This window comes from Suricata suricatta, chromosome 10 (assembly GCF_006229205.1).
Source record: "Suricata suricatta isolate VVHF042 chromosome 10, meerkat_22Aug2017_6uvM2_HiC, whole genome shotgun sequence".
In the NCBI taxonomy this organism is placed as follows: Eukaryota; Metazoa; Chordata; class Mammalia; order Carnivora; family Herpestidae; genus Suricata; species Suricata suricatta.
The window spans coordinates 50,138,793-50,162,633 of NC_043709.1; the positions used below are offsets into that span (position 1 = coordinate 50,138,793).

Sequence of the window (23,841 nt, forward strand, 5' to 3'; positions counted from 1 at the left end):
ACCCAGGAGCCCCTGGACAGAATTCTAGGACTAATGATTAGCGACCTCAAAAATGTATGTCCTCTGCCCTAACAGAGATTGGGCAAAATTATTCATATAGATCAGAATCCATCTTTACATTGCCACAAAGACAAAAATCACTTATTAAAGCACATCTAAAACATAGTAAAATCTTAAAAACAACAAACCAAACCAAAGTATACTTAAGTATCTGTGATTTTACTCAACAAAGATTCCAAACACCAAAATGCAAAAAAGAAAAGAAAGGGATACACCATACTGACCGAGAAAGACTACAAGAAATAGGCATGTCTCCACTCCAGTCGATTGGTCCATTTTCTGCTTTCTGCACTCCAGATATTGCACCAGAAGGCTTTCCAGTAATGATTTTATACCTTGGGAGGAGAATGGAGAATACATTTAGCAGTTCATTATAGCACAGCCTATCAATGGGCTTTGCAAAAATATTTCCTCAGTTGCACCTACAATTATCTACTAGATGAAACTTTGTGACTGATGTTCACAGGATCCATAAAACAATCAAAATACTTTGACTCTGACTGACTGAAGTAGAATAGTGGTTGTATGATTATTTTATATATGCCATAATTAATTTTCATTGGGATCTCAGAGTGCCATATAACAGCATCTTGATGTTCACAACAAAAATATTAATTTTTCCATCTGAAAAAATCGAGCAAACACAAAAAAAGTTATGTTACAGACTGTCTCTAGGCCACAAAAATCCCTTTTACCCAAATTATCCAAAGGCAGTCAACTGGACTATGAAATTACTGCAGAATGAACAACAGCTTTCTTTTTTTTTTTTTAAAAGAAGACAAAACTGTAACAGCACAGTATCACAAAGGTTCTTTGCATACTGAAAACATATATACACATACAGGAACAGGTGTGTGTACCAAAATTAAAAGCCAAATTTTATTTGATCCTTGAGGTAGGTGATAAAAACAAAGATGACCGCAAGAAAGACGACAGATGGGGAAGCAAAAGAATACTATAAAAGATGCAACGAGTCAATAAAAGCAGTCACTCAGGTTTCGGCACTGTCCTAAACAAAGAGTTCATGTCTTCTGGAATACTTTCATCCAGGTGAAACAATGAAACCTAATCTAGCAGTCTTACAAGAATTTATAGTTATTATTTCTGACATACTTTGTTTGTTTAATGTCTACATAAATGTGCTCTGAGAAAATCAAGGTTTTTCCCTCTAAAAAGCAGAACAAACCAGTAGTACCACTGATTTGGACCACTTGCCGCTTTCCTACAGAGGCAGCTGGGATTTCTGCCTTAACGGGGTTTTCACAGAAGAAGAAAACTGATGTGAAAAATAAGGTGCATTCACATGAGAAAGGTCTGACTGTGAAGGAGTAAGTTAGAGATACGTGAGGTCAATACAAGAAAAAAGAAGTGAATAGAATGAATGCAGAACCTTTAAAGGAAGGCTTTACATTCTTAGAAAAGCTTTACTAATTTTGGTGAGATCCATTAAAAGTACACTGACAACATGTAAATGAGATGCCGAGGGACCTATAATGTGAGGCGGATGCATCCTCCGATGGTAAAACAGGCATTATTACTACTTCAAGCACCTCTCAATGTTCATTATCAGCGTTCCCCAAAACTGGAGTTTCTGTGCATATAAAGAAAGAAACTCTTCTAATGGTATGCCTGTACACATGATGACAAAGTTATCAGGTTGCTGATGGGTCACATGTTTCCTTTCTTAGAGAGCATCATGCTTTTATTTAATCCATTTTTACGGCAGCAAGAAATGCTGCAAATTCTTTAAAATGTATGTACAACAATAAAAACACAATTATTGTTAGGCACAATTTATGTTTAATGAGCAAAACACGAATTTGCTCTCAGCCTTCATTAATGAAGGGATTTTATAAAATGGGCACTGCTGTAAAGAAGACCCAAAATGGTGTTTCACCAAAGTCATCACTATAGTAATGGATGCCATGAAGAAGTGCACTGTCCTTGTTGAAAACAGGTAGATATCCAGGTTTTAGCAAAAGTCATTATATCAGCTGGTTTTACCTCCTGAAATTGACAAACAGAAAAATATGCTTCTCCCTCAATTTCCTGAGGTGAGATTAAAGATTGTATTTTTACAGGTGTGACTATTTAAGTCATGTTTGCTTACAAAAGGTCTGGTTAAATATAAAGGTCTGAGAGAAATGTTAAGATCTAAAGAATGATTGGATATACTGGGCTGTCAGTGAAGTTACTGTCCCTAAACATTCTCTCAACAACATTCATAGTCTCATAATTTTATGTGTATGTGGACTGGCTGTTTCTCAGGAAGCAAGGTCATTCACTAATTTCTTTAACAATAAAAAGATGTGTGGTCAGTGTACAGATGTTTATAATAAATTTCACATCTAGAATTCCAACTTTTTTCCCCCCATTATTTGGTTTAAATAGTGATTTTACACCAAGCAACTATTTCCTAATAGTTATGGCAAAACATAAAGGTGTAATATACCAGTAACATGCATTTAGTCTTTGGACTGAAACCACAACACTAGAAAAAAATTTAATAGTATATTAAATGTTATTTTTGAAATGTTAAAAGAAATCAGATCAGTTCGGGGTAAAAATTTTATTTCTTTTACATCTGGTAATGGTTTCAATACTTCACAGAAGTACTATTGTTTTCAGTTATATAAAGGCAAATCCCTGATAAGTAGAACACAAAGAGAAATAGTAGAACACAGTATGCTCAAATATAATCCAGACAGCAGTATATATTTAATGACGGGACAAAGACTGGATGCCATTTACATTTTGAATATAAGATATTTTAACACAGTAAGAAAAATTATGCCTATGCACTTTATAAGGTTGCATTCTTATTCAAAACCAAATAGCTTGAAATATCAGAAATAATGGTTACATCAATTTTCAGTAGTGCACACTTCTAACATATGATGAAACAAAATAAGACAGAAATACATTTGAAAAATTATTTCGAATTTTAGATGGAGAAACCACTTACATGACTTCCTTATTCCTACGTGGCCCTTCAAACGGTCTAAATGGCAGTGATCCAGTAGCTGCATGGTAAAATGTTACCCCAATGCTCCAAAGATCAACTGTTGCTCCATACTTCTTCTGATGATCTTTTCTTAGCACTGCTCTCTCATACATATCAGGATGCTTAAAAAGAAGGATGAAGAAACTAACTTGTGTGCTGTGGTAATACATTACACACAAACTGGTACTTAATAATGCCTACAAAGTCCGTTATATTTCCCTAATAATTTCGCTTTCCCTCTCTGAAAGACTATTTCACGTCTTCTCTTCCCTCCTTAAACCTCCAACCCTACCTTCTTTTAACTCTCAATCTCAATGACCTCACTTCATCCTTCAATAAGGAAATGTAAGCAAACGAGATCAATTCTCTCTTATGCTTTTTACCAAATACCAACTTTCTTGAATCTGTGTCTAGACTCTAGGCCTACTTTCCAGTTATGATGGAACCACTCCTATCAAGGGCTAACTTTTCCATCTGTACTATAACACCCATACTAATGTCTCACCAATTGCAGAAATCAGTTCCTGCAATTACCCTTTTTATTTTATGCATCAATTTCCTCTTATTGGATAATTCCTTTTAGCTTACATACATGCTTTACAATCTCCTATTTTTAAAACCTAAATTGACCTCACGATCCTTTCTTGCTATGACCCACCATAGCAAAACTTCTCAAAGTAGCTGTCTCCACCTATAACTGTCTTATTTCCTCATCTCCCATGCAGGCCTATGGCATTAAATATTACCCATATGCTTTAACTCCCAAAACCATCTCCTGTCCTGAGCTCCAGCTTCATATATTCTATTGTTTTCCCGAAAGCATAAAAAGTAGTTCAAGCTTGGGGCCCCTGGGTGGCTCAGTCAGTTGAGTGATGTTGGCTCAAGTCATGATCTTTCAGCTCATGAGTTCAAGCCCCGCACTGGGCTTGCTGCTATCAGTGCAGAGCCTGCTTTCAATCCTCTGTCTTCCTCTCTCTCTACCCCTCCCCCATACATGCTGTGTCTCAAAAATAAATGAACATTAAAAAAAAAAAGTAGCTCAAACTTCACACGTCCAAAATAGACTCTTCTTTGTCTTTGCCCTCAAGCTGGTTTCCTACTAATCTTTATCCAGTAAGCAAGCAGTACCACCATCCACCTAGTTATTTAGTCCCCAAACCTACCAGGTAGCCTTGATTCCATTTTCTTATCTCTCAAATGCAATCTATCAGAGCAAGTAATAAGGACTCTGATATAAAAATTAAATTTTTTAGAATTATTTCAGAGGACTAGCCTGACTGGGTTGATTGGGGATCTAGCAGTGCAGACAAGTACCTGGTCTGATGTTAAACATGTGACTTTGAGTCCAGGAGACACTATACTACATTATGGAGTACAGAAAAATCTTTTCTTTTTAATTAAAAAAAAATTTTTAATTAAAATTGTGGGGCTCAGGCCCACAAACTGTGAGATCATGATTTGAGCTAAAGTCAGTCAACTGACTGAGCCACCCAGGTGCCCCCCCATTTTTTTAATGTTTATTTATTTTAGAGAGAAGGAGAGAGAGAGAGAGAGAGAGAGAGAGAGAGAGAGAGAGAGAGCGAGCCAGGGAGGAGCACTGAGACAGGGAGACACAGAATCCAAAGCAGGCTTTAGGCTCTGAGCTGTCAGCACAGAGCCCAACACAAGGCTCAAACTCACGAACCTTGAGACCATGACCTCAGCCGAAGTCAGACGCTTAAACGACTGAGCCACCCAGGCATCCCTGGAGTACAGATAAATCTTATGTGACATGGCTTAGCAGCTTACAGGCCCAGCCAGAGATTCTGATGGACATTTAGCTGTGCAGAGTACAACCAGAAGTCATACGTGCTTAGCCTCCTGACCTCTGCCTTCACAGAAGTTATGCACTGGAACTTTAAGATTCTTGGAAGATAAAACTACAAGAGTGTACTCAGGACCAAAGTAGAGTCATCAACAAATAAAAACAAAGGGTCACCATCCCTGGATTTTTTATGTGTTAACCAGGGTGGGAGGTGGGGATGGGGGACCACTTTCTTGGGGAATACATTTTAACAAGTAATCAAGAGGTGATAAGCATGAAGGGTCTGAAGTGAGTGTCTTAACAAATGTCTACCAGATACATGGGGTCTAAGTGGTTTTGCTGGTTCTGTGCAACAGCATATAAACTACTAGCCTAGCACCAGCTGGATCTCTGACACGGTAGCTGGTACTTAGTGTATAAACGGTGCTGTGAACAGACCAGGACACTTGTAGACACCTGATATCCTCTAGCACATGAGGGTGCCAAGCTGGGAAGGGAAGATACAGTGATTCTAGGAGACAAAGGAGTAAATCTCCTAAAAAAATGCAATAAATAATTCTGCCACAAAGTGACTAATACTGGCTTAACACATGCTGGTTACACCTGATCTCTGCTCACTGGCTCTCTCCTGAATATGCTACCTGCGTTTGTGTAGGGCTTGATATTGCTGGGCCTGGGCCTCCACATGTGGAATAGGAACATGAGAATAAAGCTACTGTAAAGCTCTCAGGTTATATTATTAAGATATAGCCATAACAGGTGCCTGGGGAGCTCAGTTGATTAAGTGTCCGACTCTTGACTTTGGCTCAGGTCATGATCTCACGGTCTGTGGGATTGTGCCACACACTGGGCGCTGTGCTGACAGCATGGAGCCTGCTTTGGACTCTCTCTCTGCCTCTCCCCTGCTCATGTGTGCGCTCTCTCTCTCTCTCTCTCTCAAAATAAATACATAAGTATTTTTTAAAAAAGAAAAAAAGATATCCATCATATTAAAAATGGTGGAAGAAAGATTGTTGAAGTTTTCTTTGGACTTTAACAAACAAAAAGGAGAATATTTAATATCTGGTCTAGGAATTCCAAATGAGAAAAATTTTCATTTGAATATAAATACTTCTAGATTTCTGAGCTTCAGAAATGTATTTCTTTTTATAACTTTTGGTATACTGCACATGGAAACGGCTGGGCATAATCTGAAATAGGAAATAGATTAGAGTAAAATTTCAGCCTAGAGTACAGCATGAACTTGGAGTTAATTTAATGTTTTGTTTTTTCCATTTTAAAAGTCTGTTAAGAGGCAAAAGCTAAACCAAGATCCTAGGATATGTGAAACATTAACAGTTGATAATGGGCGATGAACCTCATGCAGGCTGGAACGTTACGTAACGGCTGTTTGTTTTGCTCATCACAGTAACCAGACGGGCTACTGGCATTTAGTGGGCAGAGAGCAGATAGGAAAGACTGCTATGAAACCATTTTAAAAAATAAGCTTCTGATATCCAGCAGGAGCTTTGAATATTCTGCAGACATCTGTGGAGGTGAGAAGTCTATTACTCATCTTATATATAAACATAAAATATTATTGCTCACAAAGGATTTTTGTAGCTACAAGCATGTAGCTTTATGCAAATCTCCTTTGTTTAGTTAGAAACTACTAAGAATTATTTACTGGTTTGGAAATTCAGGTCAGTGACAACACCACCACCTGTGATGTATAACTCATTAACAAAACATGCAAATTATCACTGCACTTGCACTGGAGGTGATAATACATATAAGTGTAAGCACTGGATTCTTTACTTTGTCAGTGAGGTTATTCCTAAACTTTTACATATTAAATATCTCTGATATTATTAGAAATGTTTTCCTTTATAATATTATTGAGGTATTACACCATCTCTTAATGAGGCATACAAGTTTATTATATCTAAGAATTTCATTTCAAGATACTGAAGGGAATACTGCAAAACAATTACTACAAAAAGGGAATGATTGGGGCACCTGGATGGCTCAGTTTGTTGAGTGTCTGACTCTTAATTTTGGCTCAGGTCATGATCCCAGGGCTGTGGGACTAACCCCTGCATTGGGCTCCAAGCTAAGCACAGAACCTGCTTAACACTCATTCATTCATTCTTTCTCTCTCTCTCCCTCCACCTCTCCATCTCTCCCCATCTCTGCCCCTCTTCCCTGTTGGTGTACGGTGGTTTCTTTCTCTCTCAAAAAAAAAAAAAAAAGAAAGAAAGAAAAAAGAGACAAAGAGACAGAGAGACAGAGAGACAGAGAGAGACCATACAGAGTTGAAACCACGAGGTTGTATGTTCTGGCTGGCCTCTGCTTATATCTCCAACTCCACCTCCTACCAGCTGCCCCTTCACTCATTAAATTCTGCCAAACTGCTATCCTTTCTGTTTCTCAATCTTCCAAGGTCATTCTTATTTCTAAGCCTTTGCAATTCCTGGTTCCATTTGCTTGTCATGCTCTTCCCCCAAATCTTTGCACGGCTTGCTTCTTTTTAATCATTTAAGGGTCACTTAGGATTGAAAGGAGGCTTTCCCCAGCTATCTTTCTCCTGCTAGTTGTTCTTAATCTTATTACTTTATTGTCTTCCCAACACTTCAATTATCTGAATTTACCTTGTTTACTTGTTTAATTATTAACTATTTTCCCCACTAGAGTGTAGGTTCCCTAAGAGCAGGAATCATGTCCATCTTGGTCACTGCTGTAGGTCCAATGCCTACAACATTGCCTGGCACATAGCAGGTACCCCGTAGATATTTGATGGATCAATCTAATCCATTTGTTGGTTTTTGTATAAAAAGATTATCAAAGTAGGGGCGCCTGGGTGGCTCAGTCAGCTGAGCATCCAACGTCAGCTCAGGTCATGATCTCACGGTTCATGGGTTCGAGCCCTGCATTAGGCTCTGTGCTTATAGCTAGCTCAGAGCCTGGAGCCTGTCTTCGGATTCTGTCTGTCTGTCTCTCTCTCTGTCCCTCCCCTGCTCGCAATCTCTCTCTCAAAAAATAAATAAAACATAAAAAAATTTAAAAAAAAGATTATCAAAATGTAACTACAGATTAATTTGGAACAATTTAAGACACTAAATTCAGGGCAGACTTATAATAATCTGAATAAAGCTATAGGGGCAGTTAGATATTATTCTCCATGTTATAAAATTACAATGGCAGAATCTAACTGGAAAAAAGTCACAGAATCTAAGACTTTTTTTTTTCACAGTAATCTCTATACCCAACATGGGGCTCAAATTAATGACCTCAAGATCAAGAATCAGATGCTCTACTGACTGAGCCAGTGAAGTGCTCCCATAATCTAAGACTTTTAAGATACAATCCAGAGCTATGAGCAATTAGTGATAGTTCTACATTATAACCTTCCCAATTACATGTCAAATGTACTTACTTTTTGTTTTAAATTTTTATTAGTGAAATATAACTGATGTACATTGTTATATTAGTTTCAGGAGTATAACACAGTGATTCAATAATTCTATACATTACACAAAACTCACCACAATAAGTGTAGTTACCGCAAAGGATATGAAAGCAAAAATAAACAATAAATAAAATAAAAAGCTTTGCACAACAAAGGAAAGCACCAACAAAACAAAAAGGCAAGCTACTGAATGGGAGAAGATATTTGCAAACAATATCTCTGGTAAGGGGTTAATATCCAAGACACATAAACAACTCATACAGGGTTCTTGGCTGGCTCAGTTGGTAGAGCATATGACTCTTCATCTCAGGGTTAGGAGTTTGAACCCCAGGTTGAATGTAGAGAGATTACTTAAAATCTTAAAAATAAAAATCAAGAAACAAAAGAACTCCTACAGCTCAACACCAAAACCCCACAAATAATCCAATTAATAAATGGGCAGAGGACCTGAAAAGACATTTTTCTGAAGAAGATACACACATGGCCAATGGTCACATGAAAAAATGGTCAAAATCACAAATCATCAGGGAAATGCAAATCAACACCAGGAGACTATCACCTCATCCCAGTCCGAATGGCTAGTATAAGAAGATAAGAATAACAAAGTGCCTGGGTGGCTCTGTCAGTTAAGTGTCCAGTGACTCAGGTCATGATCTCACAGTTTGTGAGTGCGGAGCCTGCTTCAGATTCGGCCTCTCCTACCCCATCCCTTGCACGCACGCGCACATGCACTCTCACGCTCTCTCTCCCCAAAATAAATAAACATTAAAAAAAAGAAGAAGAAATAACAAATGTTGGCAAGGATGTAGAGAAAAGGAAAAGTAAATTGGTACAAATACTGTGTTAAACAGTATGGCAGTTCCTCAGAAAAGTAAATAAACTTACTTTAAAGTATATGTTCTTAACCATTTCAAATGTTTACTAACTTCACACAAACATACCTACACAAACAGTTTCAACCACAGAGCTTTTCTAGCTTTCTAGCAGTTCAAGTTAGATCTTTTCAAAAATATTTCATTTGTTTCTATTAATGGTCCTGTCTTTCAATAACCAATGTCCCTGAATAGAATCTTCTGCTTCAGAATTATAATGAATTTTGCTCTATAGGGGATATTATTATAACAAGCTTGTATATTAACTGCTCTGATCCAAAAAGAGGAATATTTACTGGCTAGATGCTTCTCAAGTGTACATACAGCTTTTTTCTTTTAATATAGATCCATAGCATTAGTAAATTAAAGAACTTAAGAGTGTTATAATACTTATAAGAATTTTTTTAAGTTTATTTATCTTGAGAGAGAGAAGATGCAAGTGGGGAAGGAGCAGAGAGAGTGAGTACGAGGGAGAAAGAATCCCAAGCCGACTCTGTGCTGTCAGTGCAGAGCCTGATGTGGGGCTCAAACCCATGAACTGTAAGATCATGACCTGAGCCGAAGTCAGACACTTAATCAATTGAGCCACCCAGGCGCCCCTAAAACTTATGTAAGAATTTTTAACAGAAACATAACAGCATCCTTAGAAACCAATATCTAATTCCCTCATTACACACCAAATTCATTAGAGTAAAAAGTTTACTTTTTGTCATAAAAGTTACTAAGACATTTACCTGTATTTACAACATATTCATATTTAAATAAATTAATGATGCACGACTTACCAAATACTCTTCTGTGCCATACAAGGAGACAAACTGCTCATCATCCTCTAACTCTCTAGCTGCACCAAAATCTGTGAGTTTGTACACAGACTGTCCGTCTTCCCCTATGACACGCATGATGTTCCCTGGCTTGATATCGCGGTGCACTATGCCGTTCTCTCGGAGATGGTTCATTCCACCCACTTAATGAAAAACACAAAGAAATCACAATGTAGGCATCCATGTGTATGCGCGTGTGCGTCAAATTCACTGACGTCATTCACTCATATTCGTTCAATAGGTTTTTCCGCAAGTTGGTCCAGTGTCATTTTTACCAAAGAAGTAACAGATGGTATTTATGTTTATGTTAGCTCATGTTTGAGAAACAAAAAGTTTTAGAGTAAGGATCACTATGATCAAGGAACAGTCCAATCTCTCTTAAATATTACCAGGAAGATGGAACAAAATGATCTTAAGCATATGACTTCCTGAATTACTTTTGATTATATACATGTGGGCAATCTCCCTAAACTTAAGAAGAATGATTCTCAAGAAAGATACCAATCTTTCATCATAGTTTATTTCTTTACCTTGGGGGAAAAATTCCATAAAAAAGTAAACTGGACTCAAAACAGTAAAAAAGTAACAGAGAAAAAGTATCAGACTAGCTTCCACAAGAATAGTATTTCTCATATGCTTAAAGCTATTTTAAAAAGGCCATTTTCCTTTTTTTTTTTTTTTTTTTTAAGGATAAAGGTGACTACATTGCTGAAATTAAGCTGTTTTGGGTGACAGGCAGTGTCCCTAAATGCTAGTTTGAAATATTTGGCAGCTGATAGATGAATGCCCAAATATAATCTATGAAAATAAATTTAGGGGTTTCACATTCAGTTATGAAAACTCAGGGCTACCAGTATACTTGAGAAGTCATTGATTATCTATAACTTCTACTTGGTTAAAGAGGCATATACTTTGCCTTTTTCATTTTATCTTCACCTAATGGGTCTATACACTGTTTCCAATGTCAAGTTCATGAATTCCCACTAATGCCTTCTTTATCACTGGGTTTCACTCATTCCTCAAATACTGATTCATTTCTTTCCAAAAAGGTATTATTCCCTTTGGTTGCCATATATATGTATGTACTTAGATTTATACGCATTTATATTTTAAAAATAGCTTTCTTAAGGTAAAATTCACACATCATAAAATTCAGCCTTTTAAAGTATACAACTGAGGGGCGCCTGGGTGGCTCAGTCGGTTAAGCCTCCGACTTCGGCTCAGGTCAGATCTCACATTCGTGGGTTTGAGCCCCGCGTCGGGCTCTGTGCTGACAGCTAGCTCAGAGCCTGGAGCCTGCTTCCGGTTCTGTGTCTCCTTCTCTCTCTGCCCCTCCCCCTCTCATGCTCTGTCTCTCTCTGTATCAAAAATAAATAAAACATTAAAAAAATTTGTAAAGTATACAACTGAGTAGTTTTTAGAAGAGTCAAAGTCTGCAACCATCACTAGCTTCAGAACATTTTCATTTTGCCAAAAAGAAACCCCACACCCACTAGCAGTTACTGCTCAACTCTGCCGTCCCCTCAAACCTCTAGCAATGACTAATCTGCTGTCTCTATGGATTTGCCTGTTCTGGACACTTCATATAAATGAAATCATATAAACATATTGTGACCTTTTGTTCTCTGGCTCCCTTCACTTAGCAAAATGTATTCACATTACAGCATGTATCACTACTATATGTCTCCCTTTTATTTTAAAGTAAGCTCTAGGCCCAGTGGAGGCTTGAACTCACAACTCAAGATCAAGAGTCGCATGCTCTACCAACTGAGCCAGCCGGGTACCCCTCTGTCTTTTTTATGAACAGATTAATATGCCATTGTATGGATATACCACATCTTGTTTATTCATCAGGTGATGGACACTTGGGCTATTTCCATTTTGTGGCTGTTATGAACACTGGTGTGCAAGTTTTTGTGTGGACAGGTTTTTAATTCTTTTAAGTAAATATCTAGCAATGGAATTGCTAAGGCATGAGGTAATTGTATGTTTAATCTTTGGAGGAACTGCTGGCCTCTCTTCTAAAGTGGCTGCACCTTTTAACAACCCCACCAGCTGTATACAAGCACTCCAACCTCTTCGCATGCTTGCCAACACTTGTTTCGGTTTGTCTTTTTGATTTTGGATATGCTAGTGGGTATGAAGTGGCATCATGGTGTGGTTTTGATTTGCATTTCCCTACTTATTTTTCCCATTGCTCATTTTTAAATTGGGTTATTTGTCTTTTTATTAAGTTGCCAGGATAAAAATTCCTTATCAGATATGTGATTTGCAAATATTTTCTCTCATTCTACGGGTTGTCTTTCCACTTACTTGATGATGTCCTTTGAAATACAAAGTTTTTATTGTTGAAGGTCCAATTTATCTATATTTTCATTTTGTACTTGTGCTCTTAGAGTCATACCTAGAAGAGCACTGCATAAAGGTCTTTGGTTTTGAGTAGGACACTTAAAAAAAAATTCTTGTGTCATTAAATTATATTTACACAGATCTGTAAAATCATGTAAACAAACATACCCACATCTCGCAAAACAATTAAAAATTCAGACTCTGGCAGTCCGTAGGCATTAGATGGCTCTTCTAAAACAGTGTATAAACTTCCGCATGGACAAAATTCCATAATGAGTACTTTATGTCTTGTTGTTGTCTGAAAAAAAAAAAATCACTGATTGGGACTCAAATAAAAAATAAGTTTTTATTATATGCCAATAGTTATCTGATTTCACTTAAATGTAGAATTTACTACAATGACAAAGGCTCTGTGAATTGCTTTACCTGAGATTTATTAAATATTTACTGACTATACACATATAGCAATTAACATCTTCTAAATTCCTACTGGATTTGTTTTTGAAGACAATCAAGCCACAGTGAAAGCTGGTTAAATCTAAACAAATCACTGCTATACTCTTATAATGGTTCTTTCAAAACTATCTTTGATTTCTAATACATAACAGTACATTAAGGACATTAATCTTCTAACAAATCTCTTAAAAACACTTGAAATTCTTCTCATGACAAAGACTTTTACTTCAAGGAATGGAGTTTTAGCCTTAAAACCAAAAGGATGGCAGAATGGTGAGAGGTCCCTCGTGTAGCAAATTTGTAGTCTGCTCATTTGTTTTAATCTTGATTTCAGTGTACCACTGATAATAAGGAATACGGTATACTATCAATTGCTTAACAGTTTTATGGGGAAAGAGAAGTATTATCAAATTACATATACACATTGATTATAAGATATATGCCCATTTCAGGAAAATATAATTATGAGTCTTAAAATCCAGTATCTATCTCCAATTTTGTATCCTTTTTTTTTTTAAATGCATTATTTTAAAATTATTTTTTAAATGTTTATTTTGAGAGCACGTGAGCGGGGGAAGGGCAGAAAGAGAGGGAGAGAGAATACCAAACAAGCTCTGTGCTGACAGCTTACTCAGCTTAATCTCACTGTGAGGGCATGATCTGAGCCATATAAATCAAGAGTTGACACTTAACTGACTGAGCACCCCAAGACTGTTGTTTTTAAATAATAAAATGATACACGCTTATTGTTGAAAATTGGGGAAGTATCCATAATTTCATCAGGAGAGATAATTATGCTAATATTTTGGTGCATTTCCTTTCAGTCTTTTTCCTATATATCACATCACTCTATAGATACATAACACTATATGTACATGATACTGTATATTCAAGATCATACTGCATATACATTTTAATCCTGTTTTTCTCACATAATATTATACATAAGCATGTTCCTAGGTGATTAAAATTTTGGTAAATGTCACTTTTCATTACTGCTTCACTACTGGGTAGGGAAAGAATAAATTCTACCCCAAGAGAGGTCTGCTCTTGGTCACTAGGAGGTGATCACTAGGCCTCTGGAGTATCTTGTGTGCTCTAAGTGTTTTTCTTTGGGAGCTCTGGCCACACAACAGTCTAATGATGTAATTTATGATGGGGGTTTTAGGAATGTCCATGTCAACTTCCAGAGGAAATGGAGACTAAAGCTGTTAGCCTGAACCTCTGGAAAGGGCTAAAGACTGAAAGTCAGCCGTGGAGGCAGCCTGTGATTGAGTCCCACTGAAAACTGTAGACACCAAAAGCTCAGGTGAGTTTCTAAGACTAGCAATATGGGCAATGTCTCCATGAGGACAAGGAAGATTCCAGTTTGGAATCCTCCTTTATCCTGTCCTTTGAATTTTTTCCTGTGACTAGTTCCAAGTTGTATTCTTTTTCTACAAGAAAACTAACTGTAAGCATAGGGCTTTCCTGAGTTCTGTGAGTCCTTCAACTTTCTAGCAAATTACCAAATCTGGGGGCAGTCACAGGGAGTTCCAAATTTGTAGCCAGTTGGTCTGAAGCGGTGATAGCCCGAGGGGCTCCTGAGTTTACTCCTAGTGTCTGAATGAGCACAGTCTTGAGGGGACTGTTCTCTCCGACTGTGCAGTATGCCAAACTCTGCGGCAGCAGCTGGGGTCAAAGTCCTGAACAGGAGGCAGTCTGACGGGCTAGCTCTTCGCACTGAGTGTAGCAAACTGAGGAACTAGCCATCATATACTTATTTAACCATTCTTTTATTGTAAACAGGGCAGTAATGAACATTTTTGTGCATAAAAATGTAATTTACATTTCTGATTAGTTCCTAAAAGGAAGTACTCACTAAAAATGAAATCACCATTGTAAGGAATATAAACTGCCAAACTATTATTCACAAGGTGTGATTTGATTCATTGCCCATGTCTAAGGGGATTAAACTAGATTTCTACTTCCATTACTTCTAGATAATTTTCCTAACGACATTATTTTCATTGTTTCTCACTAAAGTCAGTTCTATCCTTAACATACTGGACTAATACATATAGTATATACTCTCTGTAGCGTACTAATTTCTGGATTCCTAGGATTTTCATCCTTTTACAATACCTTCTTTGTACTGTTTGACCTCCTCCTTTAAGAATTATGTCGATTTAATGGGGCACATGGGTGGCTCAGTTGGTTAAGTGTCTGACGTTGGCTCAGGTCATGATCTCACGGTTTGTGGGTTTGAGCCCCATATCAAGCTCTGTGCTGACAGCTCAGAGTACGAAGCCTGTTTTGGATTCTGTGTCTCCCTTTCTGCTCCTCTTCCCACCTTGTGCTCTGTCTCTCTCAAAAACAAACATTAAAATAATTACGTCGATTTGACTTCACTTAGTTTTGTTTTTAGTAAAAATACTAGTAACCATATTCTATACTCTTATTTCTTATGCTACTTTTTCTGATTACATGATACTTTATTTTCATTGTTCTATCTCTTTAAGAATCTTTGAGGACAGAGTATTTGGTTATATGAACTGTAATTTTCACCATAAAAAAATCTCATTGTTTATAAACAATTTTTTACATTGGGTCATTTCTCCTAAATTGCAATAATTATAATAAACATGAGAAGATTAACTAAAGTGTCACTACTTACCTCCTCTTCAATAGCAAATAATTTGACAATATTTTTGTGATTGAGTTTTTTTAATACTTCAAATTCTCTCATCTGAACATCCACTGGACGAAGGAAGCTTATGTTATTAAACACTTTGATAGCAAATAGGTCACCAGTTTTCTAAAAGAAATTAAAAAAAGAAAAAGATTTTATTTATATTATAAAGATTAAAAGTTACCATTAGAATTAGATAGCAATTTATCTTTCTTATAAAACACTTAAGTATATTTTTAAAGTTTATTTGTTTATTTTTGAAAGAGGGAAGGGGGAGGGGCAGTGAAAGAGGGAGAGAGAGAATCCCAGGTTGTCAGCACAGAGTCCAGTGCAGGGCTCAATCTCATGAAGTGTGAGATCGTGACTTGAGCTGAAATCAAGAGTCAGATGCTAACCAGTGGAGCCACCCAGTTGCCCCAGAGAGAACACTTATATATTTTTAAGCACAGGTACTTGTATTAGGGCTCTTCAGTTGTTTTCATTTATTTATTTATTTGTTTGTTTGTTTATTTTTGAGAGAGAGAGATCAAGTGAGCAAGGTGCAGAGAGAGAGAATCCCAGGAGGGGCAAAGAGAGACAGAGAGAGAGGAAGGGAAGGAGGGGTAAAGAAAAAGAGAAATTGAGAAGCGAGGCTCACCCAAGGCATAGCTGAAGCTCACCTGATGGGGGACTCAAACTCAGGAACTGTGAGATGGTGACCTAAGTCAAAGTCAGGTGCTTAACAACTGAGCCACCCAGGTGCCCTCTTCACTTATTTTTATTTATTTATTTAAAAAAAATTTTAATGTTTATTCATTATCTAGAGACAGAAAGAGAACATGAACAAGGAAGGGGCAGAGAGAGAGGGAGGCACAAAATCCGAAGCAGGCTCCAGGCTTTGAGCTATCAGCACAGAGCCTGAAGCGGGACATGAACCCACAAACTGTGAGATCATAACCTGAACTGAAGTTAGATGCTTAACTGACTGAGCCTCCCAGGTACCCACTTCACTTATTTTTAAAGCTAAAATCAGCCAATCAACTGCTTCAAATTTCTTTCAAGTTGTATACTTTGGAATGAAGAAAAGGCTATTTTCTTCCATATTAAAACACTTCCAGAGGTGCCTAGCTGGCCTAGTTGGTATATAGCATGGAACTCTTGATCTTGGGGTCACATGTTCAAGCCTGACATTGGGCCTACTGTCCACTTATGAATTAATGAATGAATGTTGAAAAAAAGTTTCCATTACAATACATGAAGCAAAGATAGTCCTTCACATTTAAGAAAAAAAGAGCTCTAATAATACCAAATGTGAAAGTATATTTTAGATAATAAAGCCTGGGTGGCTCAATTGAGCATCTGACTTCAGCTCATCTCATGGCTTGTGAATTCGAGCCCTGCTTGGGGCTCTGCGCTGACAGCTCAGAGCCTGGAGCCTGCTTCGGATTCTGTGTCTCCCTCTCTTTGCCTCTCCCCTGCTTGCACTGTGTGTGTGTGTGTCTTTGTCTTTCTCTCTCTTAAAAATAAATATTAAAAAAAATTTTTACAAGGGCGCCTGGTGGCTCAGTTGGCTAAGCACCCAGCTTCAGCCTAGGTCATGATCTCACAGTCTTTGGGTCTGAGCCCTGTGTCAGGCCCTGTGCTAACAGCTCAGAGCCTGGAGCCTGCTTCAGATTCTGCGTCTCCTTGTCTCTGCCCCTCCTCCACTCACACTGTCTCTCTTCTCTCCAAAGTAAATAAACATCAAAAAAAATTAAAAAAGAAAGTGGAATTCTCAAGGGGTTTCTCCAGGGCCTAATAATTTAAAAACTAAACAAAACATAAAAGGGATTGAAAACTACACTCCACATATGAAATTTCATTAGGATCTCAAAGTAATAGAATTGATTGTTAAGAAGTACTCTAGATGCAATACTGTGTGTGTAGATGTGCGAGCGGAAGTAGGAGTTGGGAGTCGGTCGGGTTCAAGTAGACTCTTGTCACTGGATTGTACCACTGCTGCCTTGGAGAACCTTCTCTTCTGCAACCTCTCCTAGATGACTAGGACAGACTGTTTCTTTACAGAGCCTTCTCTTAGAAGATCAAAGACATTTCCTTTTCCCTGTGGATGTACCTGCAGCACCCATGCTCACGGCACACTGAAGTTGATTATACAGAAAATGACAATGCACAGCTCTGGCTGGGAGGGACTCCTGGAGGCAAAAATAGACGCTTCATTTCACATACATGTTACCTTATGTTTTTCATAGTAACCCAAACTTAAGCTTTCTTCCAGACCCTCCCACCTCCTTCCGATCACTCTAATCTAAGCAAACCTCTCCTTGGTGGTCAGTCTGGATTCTTTGAGTTTAATCTTACTTTTCCCATAATCCAAGGCTGAACTTCCCTGGAACAAGTAGAAAGATCATTTCCTCTTTGACCACCTGCCCAAAGATATTTCATGGCTGTCCGTCTGTCAGGATTTCTGTGCTGCTCTTGCTTTGATACCCTCTCTACAGCTTTCCACACAGATTCACTACTTAGAGCTATGATCACCTCAGAACCTCATGATCTTTTTTTTTTTTAAGTTTATTTATTTATTTTGAGAGAGAGAGAGCACGAGCAGGGGAAGGGCAAAGACAGAGAGAGAGAATCCCCAGCAGGCTCGCACTGCCAGCACGGACCCCGATCTCACCAAGCACAAGATCATGGTCTGAGTGGAAACCACGAGTCAGACGCCTAACTGACTGAGCCACCCAGGTGCCCCAGAAGCTCATGATCTTTTTCTCACTCAGATTCTCATGATCTTTTTCTCACCTCAGAATCTCATGATCTTTTTTCTTAAAGCCATTTAGCTGCTTCACACCCCCTCTTGAAGATCACTATTTGGAGACCACCAACTATGCGTCATAATCACACCTCCCTCACCTTCCCTTCACACCTAATACACATTTATTTTTTTCCAGAGAAAATGTTCACTGACCATTTTCAGACAGTATGAAAATAGAGTAACAACTGAAGTGCAATCGAATTATGCTGTTTTTCCAAATGGAAACAAATGTCCAACCAGAGTAAGAACACTGCCAAATCTATACCACCCAAAATATACCACCAAGATTTTGCTTGAGGATACCTGTCTTTAACTTAGTCTAAAGTATGGAGAATCCTAACAGAGGAGCAATCAGGGAAAATACTCTAATGTTGCAAAGTGCCCACTGTGTTCAAGGCTGGCATCCAACCTTCTGTGGTCCGTATCATACCTGTGAGATGACTGGCACAACGGGTGGAATGTACCGTCTTCCCTGTATTCAACCGCACAGTCATCTATCACTCACTGTCCCTAAGTCAAAAGGAGTATGAATAACATTTAGACACCTACGAGGATATATAAAGTTGATCTCTGAAAGACGTGAGGGTTAGGGCCGTCAGCCCTCCATCAGGTCGGAATTCCACGTATAACTTCGACTCTCCAAAAACTTAGCCACTAACGGCCCACTGTTGACTGGAAGCCTTAGCAAGAACATGAACACTTAACATATATTTTGTATGTTATGCTTCTATAACATCTGTTGTACGTTGTACTGTACGTTACATTCTTACAATAAAGCAAGCTAGAGAAAGGAAAATGTTACTAAGAAATCATAAGGAACAGAAAATATATTTATAGTGCGGTACTGCACTTACTGAAAACAATCCACATGTAAGTAGACCCACTTGGTTCAAACCTGTGTTGTTCACGAGCCAATTAGATCACATATGCGGATCCACACAGCCTTCTCTTCCCTTCACAGCTCCCTTCCCTTTAACTTCCCCATGATTATCTCTCTTTTTCTCTCTCTCACTCACATACACACACACACACACACACACACTCACACCCATCACACACACTAGTAACTAAAAGCAACTCCATGAAAAAGAGATAAAGTAGGTAACAAACTCTGAATGACAAGTTCAGAAACCTGGTGTAAAATCTGGAAACCTGGTGATTCTAGGCAATAACATAAAAGGGCTTAACACACATCATGGTTAAAAATCCTTAAACAGTTATTAAGAGCAAGAAGGAAAACCAAAACAAAAACACCCCAATTTTAGCTCAGATCATGATCTCATGGTTTGTGAGTTCTAGCCCTGCATCCAGCTCTGTGCTGACAGCTCAGAGCCTGGAGCCTGCTTTGTTGGATTGTGTGTCCTCCCCTCTCTCTGCCCCTGCGCTACTCACTCACTTGCTCTCTCTCTCTCTCTCTCTAAGGTAAATAAACATTAAGAAAAATTAAGAGCAAGTAGGATTTTTTGGGTATAGTTCTGTATCTTTGAAATTGATATCACTGAAGACAAACATGGTTTCCTTTGGGAAGAGTACAAAGGACAGAACACTAAACTGAGCCTTCATAATCTTTTAAGAAAATTTCTATGCCTCTCAAATCCTTATTTTAGGCTTTCTGACTATATTGGATAAAGTGAGTACATTTTTGTTTCCCTTGAAGAAGAATTTGGGTTGTCTTAGGGTAGTCTAATCTGTTCTCATTCATTCATTCATTCATTCAACATTTACAAAATGCCTACTACATATAGGAACTTAAAAGGGGGAAAGAGGACCAGAACCGATGAAATACTTATGAGTAGCGGGAACCTTAAACACGCTTCACCCAATCTCTATCACTATTGACTCCCTATCATTCCATCAGTTTCCAACTTCCAACCCTTCCAATGCCAGCCAACCTCGCTACCAAACCCCAAACTCTCTGCGGGAAGGAACTGCACGTCACTTGCAGTTATAGTCACTAGGTCCATCACAGTGCCTGTCACATACCGAGTGATTATTAAAGTCTGTTAGCTTGGGTCACAGGAAGACCATCAGATGCCGTCTCAGTGCTAAACCTTGTATCGCCACAAAACAAATACAATTTCTAGGATAGGAATATCCAGAGTTGATCACAACGGACACGCTAAGGGACCCAGAGACAAGAAATTTGATCAAGGACTCAGACCTATGGATAATTCTGGAAGAGGGAAAATGCCAGTTCTCTGTATGACACTTTTGATTCATTCTCTATGAACCACAGAGACTGTTCATAGTCACAGTCGCTCCCCAGAGGAAACAGCCCCTCCCCTCTGAATGCTTATCTCACTGTTACTGACAGAACTGACTGGTAATCACCAAGGCTACAGGAAAATATGAAGAAACTCCTCCTCACTAAAATGCTTAAAGCTCGTTTCTCAAAATAAGAATTTAGAGGGCTCTGAACAAATTTGTCTAAAAACAAATTCAATGTGTTGAAAAATTAGTGGATTATTTGCATTATAGAGGAATTTTTACTCCAGCATCCCTCCCAGAACAGAAGCTTTAATGATCTGAAATTTCTTCAATTTATTTTAGTTTTTAATTTAAAAAATCAACATTTATTTATTCTTGAGACAGACCGTGCACCTGTGTGCATGAGTGGGGGAGGGGCAGAAAGGGAGGGAGACACAGAATCTGAAACAGGCTCCAGTCTCTGACCTGTCGGCACAGGGGCTCAAATCCATGAACTGTGATATCATGACCTGAGCCGAAGTCCGACGCTTAACTGACTGAGCCACCCAGGTGCCCTTTACATTTCTCCATTTTAAATTATATTATCTTTAATTTCATCCTCCAATATAGAATTTGACAGAAAATCTTTTTGGTTCTTGAAGTGCCTCCAAGATTAGCCTTTTTATTCTATTTTCACTTCCACTAGCAAGTTCTGATAACCTCATACCTTTTAAATGTGAGCTCCCTGCTGATAATCTCACTTTATTCTTAGCCACCTTGTACGGCGCTGTTTACCGGGGCATGAGGCTGCAGGACAGCATATCAGAACCATGTGTGGATTCCCCTCAGATGGCACCTGTGCCTCCCAGCGTCCCTCCCTCGTCTGCAGCCCACTCCAGGACACTGACACACCGAACTTGTGAGCGAGATCACTCACTACCACAGGAGGATGAGGCTGGGAAAGAATCAGAAGGTACAACATGAATCTTCCTAGTCTTTTTTTTTCCAATCTCAACACAAAACCTTGCCACCACTGCGCAGATACCACTGACTCTGACACAAGCTATACTTCAAAAAACCACACGAACAGGTACTCTCTTTAGACAGTGTAACCGAAGACATGAAGTCTCACATTTTGGTACAAGCGTGCTTCTCAGAAGAGTAATACACAGTGCTAAAAAGTCTTCACAGTTTTCTCTGAACCAACCTTATGCCTTCCACGAAAGACATTTGCAGTAGCTCCTTGGCCTAAAATATCAGATAAAAGCCACAGATGATTAGAGGTGCTCTGCATCTCGGCTTGGTCAGGAGATCTTCTTATTAAACTAAGAGAGAAGAAAAAATGTACAGGTTTGTTTTAAGGGAATAATACACTTGATGAACAAATCTTAGCTCCTTTTAGTCTCAAGTAAGATCACCCGTTAGTAGTACGGTCTAATGTAAAAAATCTGTTTCCAACAATATGAAAGGCTAAAATGCTGTGTGGGCTCTTTAAAAAAACATCAACCGGTGACATCTTATATATTCATTTTAATTCACTTATCACAGGGTTACAGAAATGTCTGTTTCCCTTTCAATGTTACTTTTGTCACTGAGAGTGATACTGGCCACTTTTCTCCTTCAAATGTTTTGAAAGACTGATCAATGACGAATTACAAAGTGTTTTAAAATAAAGTAACAATGTACAATAAAACAGACATATTGAAAAGAATTACTTTGTTTCCATAAGGGCAGGGTTACTAATGAAAACAACTGTTGCCATGGCATAACATTTCCATTAAATGTTTCCTTAACATTTCATCTGCACAGGGGCACCTGGGTGGCTCAGTCAGTTGAGCCTCTGGCTTCAGCTCAGGTCGTGACCTCACAGTCTGTGGGATTGAGCCCCGTGTTGGGCTCTGTGCTGACAGCTCAGAGCCTGGAGCCTGCTTCAGATTCTGTCTTAAAAAATGAACAAGTGAAAGCTATCTATGAATGCAAGTGGAGGCTATTCTGTATTAAGTAAAAGCTCTGTACCTTCTCAATTTTGCCATAACCCTAAGATTGCTCTAAAACATAAATTTGATTTAAGAAAAAAGCATCACCCTTAGCCTATCCTTTAATACTGAAAAGCTATATAACTATAAGGATATTAAAACACTTGTACTCCATGTTGGAATAAAAATCAGGTATGCTTAGTAGCATAAATCCTAGTCTCTCCCTGCTGCCTTAAATCTGCTGTAATATCAGACTAAAACAGATCTTAATACTCTTCTGATGGACAATATTCCAAGAAGAATCAGGAACATAAAGAATGGCCAATCTTCAACAATCTTTGATATACTAAGATATAGAATTTTCCCATCCATCTAATTTAGATAAGAAATGTTATATACAGGAATTCACTGGAAATAAGCAATAAAAATAAGATTCACTTTTCACAAGGAATACGCATTTGTCAGCTGACGTAGTAATAATGAACTTCTCAACTATCTTTTCAGTATTTTCGAATATTTTTCAATAATGAAAAGCCTTCCCTAATTGCTGTAACTGTGCTGTTTGAGATAACTGTAATGGAAAATAGTGTCACTAGGTACGTATATGTTACCTGGTGAATAAATATAAACACATTTATCAGTTACGGTATCTGCTTCTTTCTATGAAGATAGCAGACTAGTTTCACAATCCTCAGGGGGAAATGCCTTTTGGTGACTACCTTCAAACCCACGATAACAGCATGCTAAAACATGACTCAGCACATCCACAAGGATGTTTGCTTTATAAATAATCTTTCCCAAATTTTGATACACCACAGGCAAGCACTCAACAAGTATGTTACTAGTGACTGCCTTAAGCCTACTTCCTTATACCGTCCAAAACGAAAGTTACTATTCGGCCATCTATGAAAACAGGTTTGGTAACAGGCATACGAACAAAGTTCAAAGATTTTCAAACTCTACCACTATGTTAACAGTTCAGCGTTCTAGAGGGAAAAAAACCTCGATGTTTGGTTATGCAGCGCACAGTTCACGGGTAGACCTTGTTTTGAGGCCACCTACTGAAAATACCCGGGAAACGGACCGGAAAACAAACCTGTAAGGCATTTCCCGAAGGAAATGTTTGGGAATTCACATTATATGTGTGTATATTAATAAACATCTGCTTCCAGCTTCCGGTTAGTCAATCCCCGCCGTTACCATCACTAAAACCCTAACGAAAAGTCTCTTTTGAATCGTCTGAAAAATCAATCCATTCAAACAGTGCCGATCGTGACAACGCTCATAAAGAGAGGAAGAAGCGGTCAAACTCCAAGAAAAAGGGGAATTCGTCTCTCCAGCGCGGCCAGGGCCCAGACCCGGTAACCGGCACGTCCTCTTTCTTCGTGGCCAACGTCGCTAG

General features: G+C 38.4%; 1 protein-coding gene across 2 annotated transcripts in view; it reads right to left on the minus strand.

The window, feature by feature from the left end:
• TBK1 (TANK binding kinase 1) overlaps positions 1–23,704 on the minus strand; it is a 47,529-nt gene extending 23,825 nt beyond the window's left edge. For both annotated transcript variants that reach the window (XM_029954491.1, XM_029954490.1), the window contains exons 1-7: positions 23,536–23,704; positions 21,671–21,788; positions 15,474–15,614; positions 12,530–12,659; positions 9,974–10,155; positions 3,026–3,186; positions 285–395 (exon numbers count right to left, since the gene is read on the minus strand). In XM_029954491.1, the coding sequence (XP_029810351.1) occupies positions 285–395; positions 3,026–3,186; positions 9,974–10,155; positions 12,530–12,659; positions 15,474–15,614; positions 21,671–21,788; positions 23,536–23,546 (854 nt within the window). In that variant the 5' untranslated portion in view covers positions 23,547–23,704. The remainder of the gene's footprint in view (positions 1–284; positions 396–3,025; positions 3,187–9,973; positions 10,156–12,529; positions 12,660–15,473; positions 15,615–21,670; positions 21,789–23,535) is intronic.
• Between the last annotated feature and the right edge of the window lie 137 nt (positions 23,705–23,841).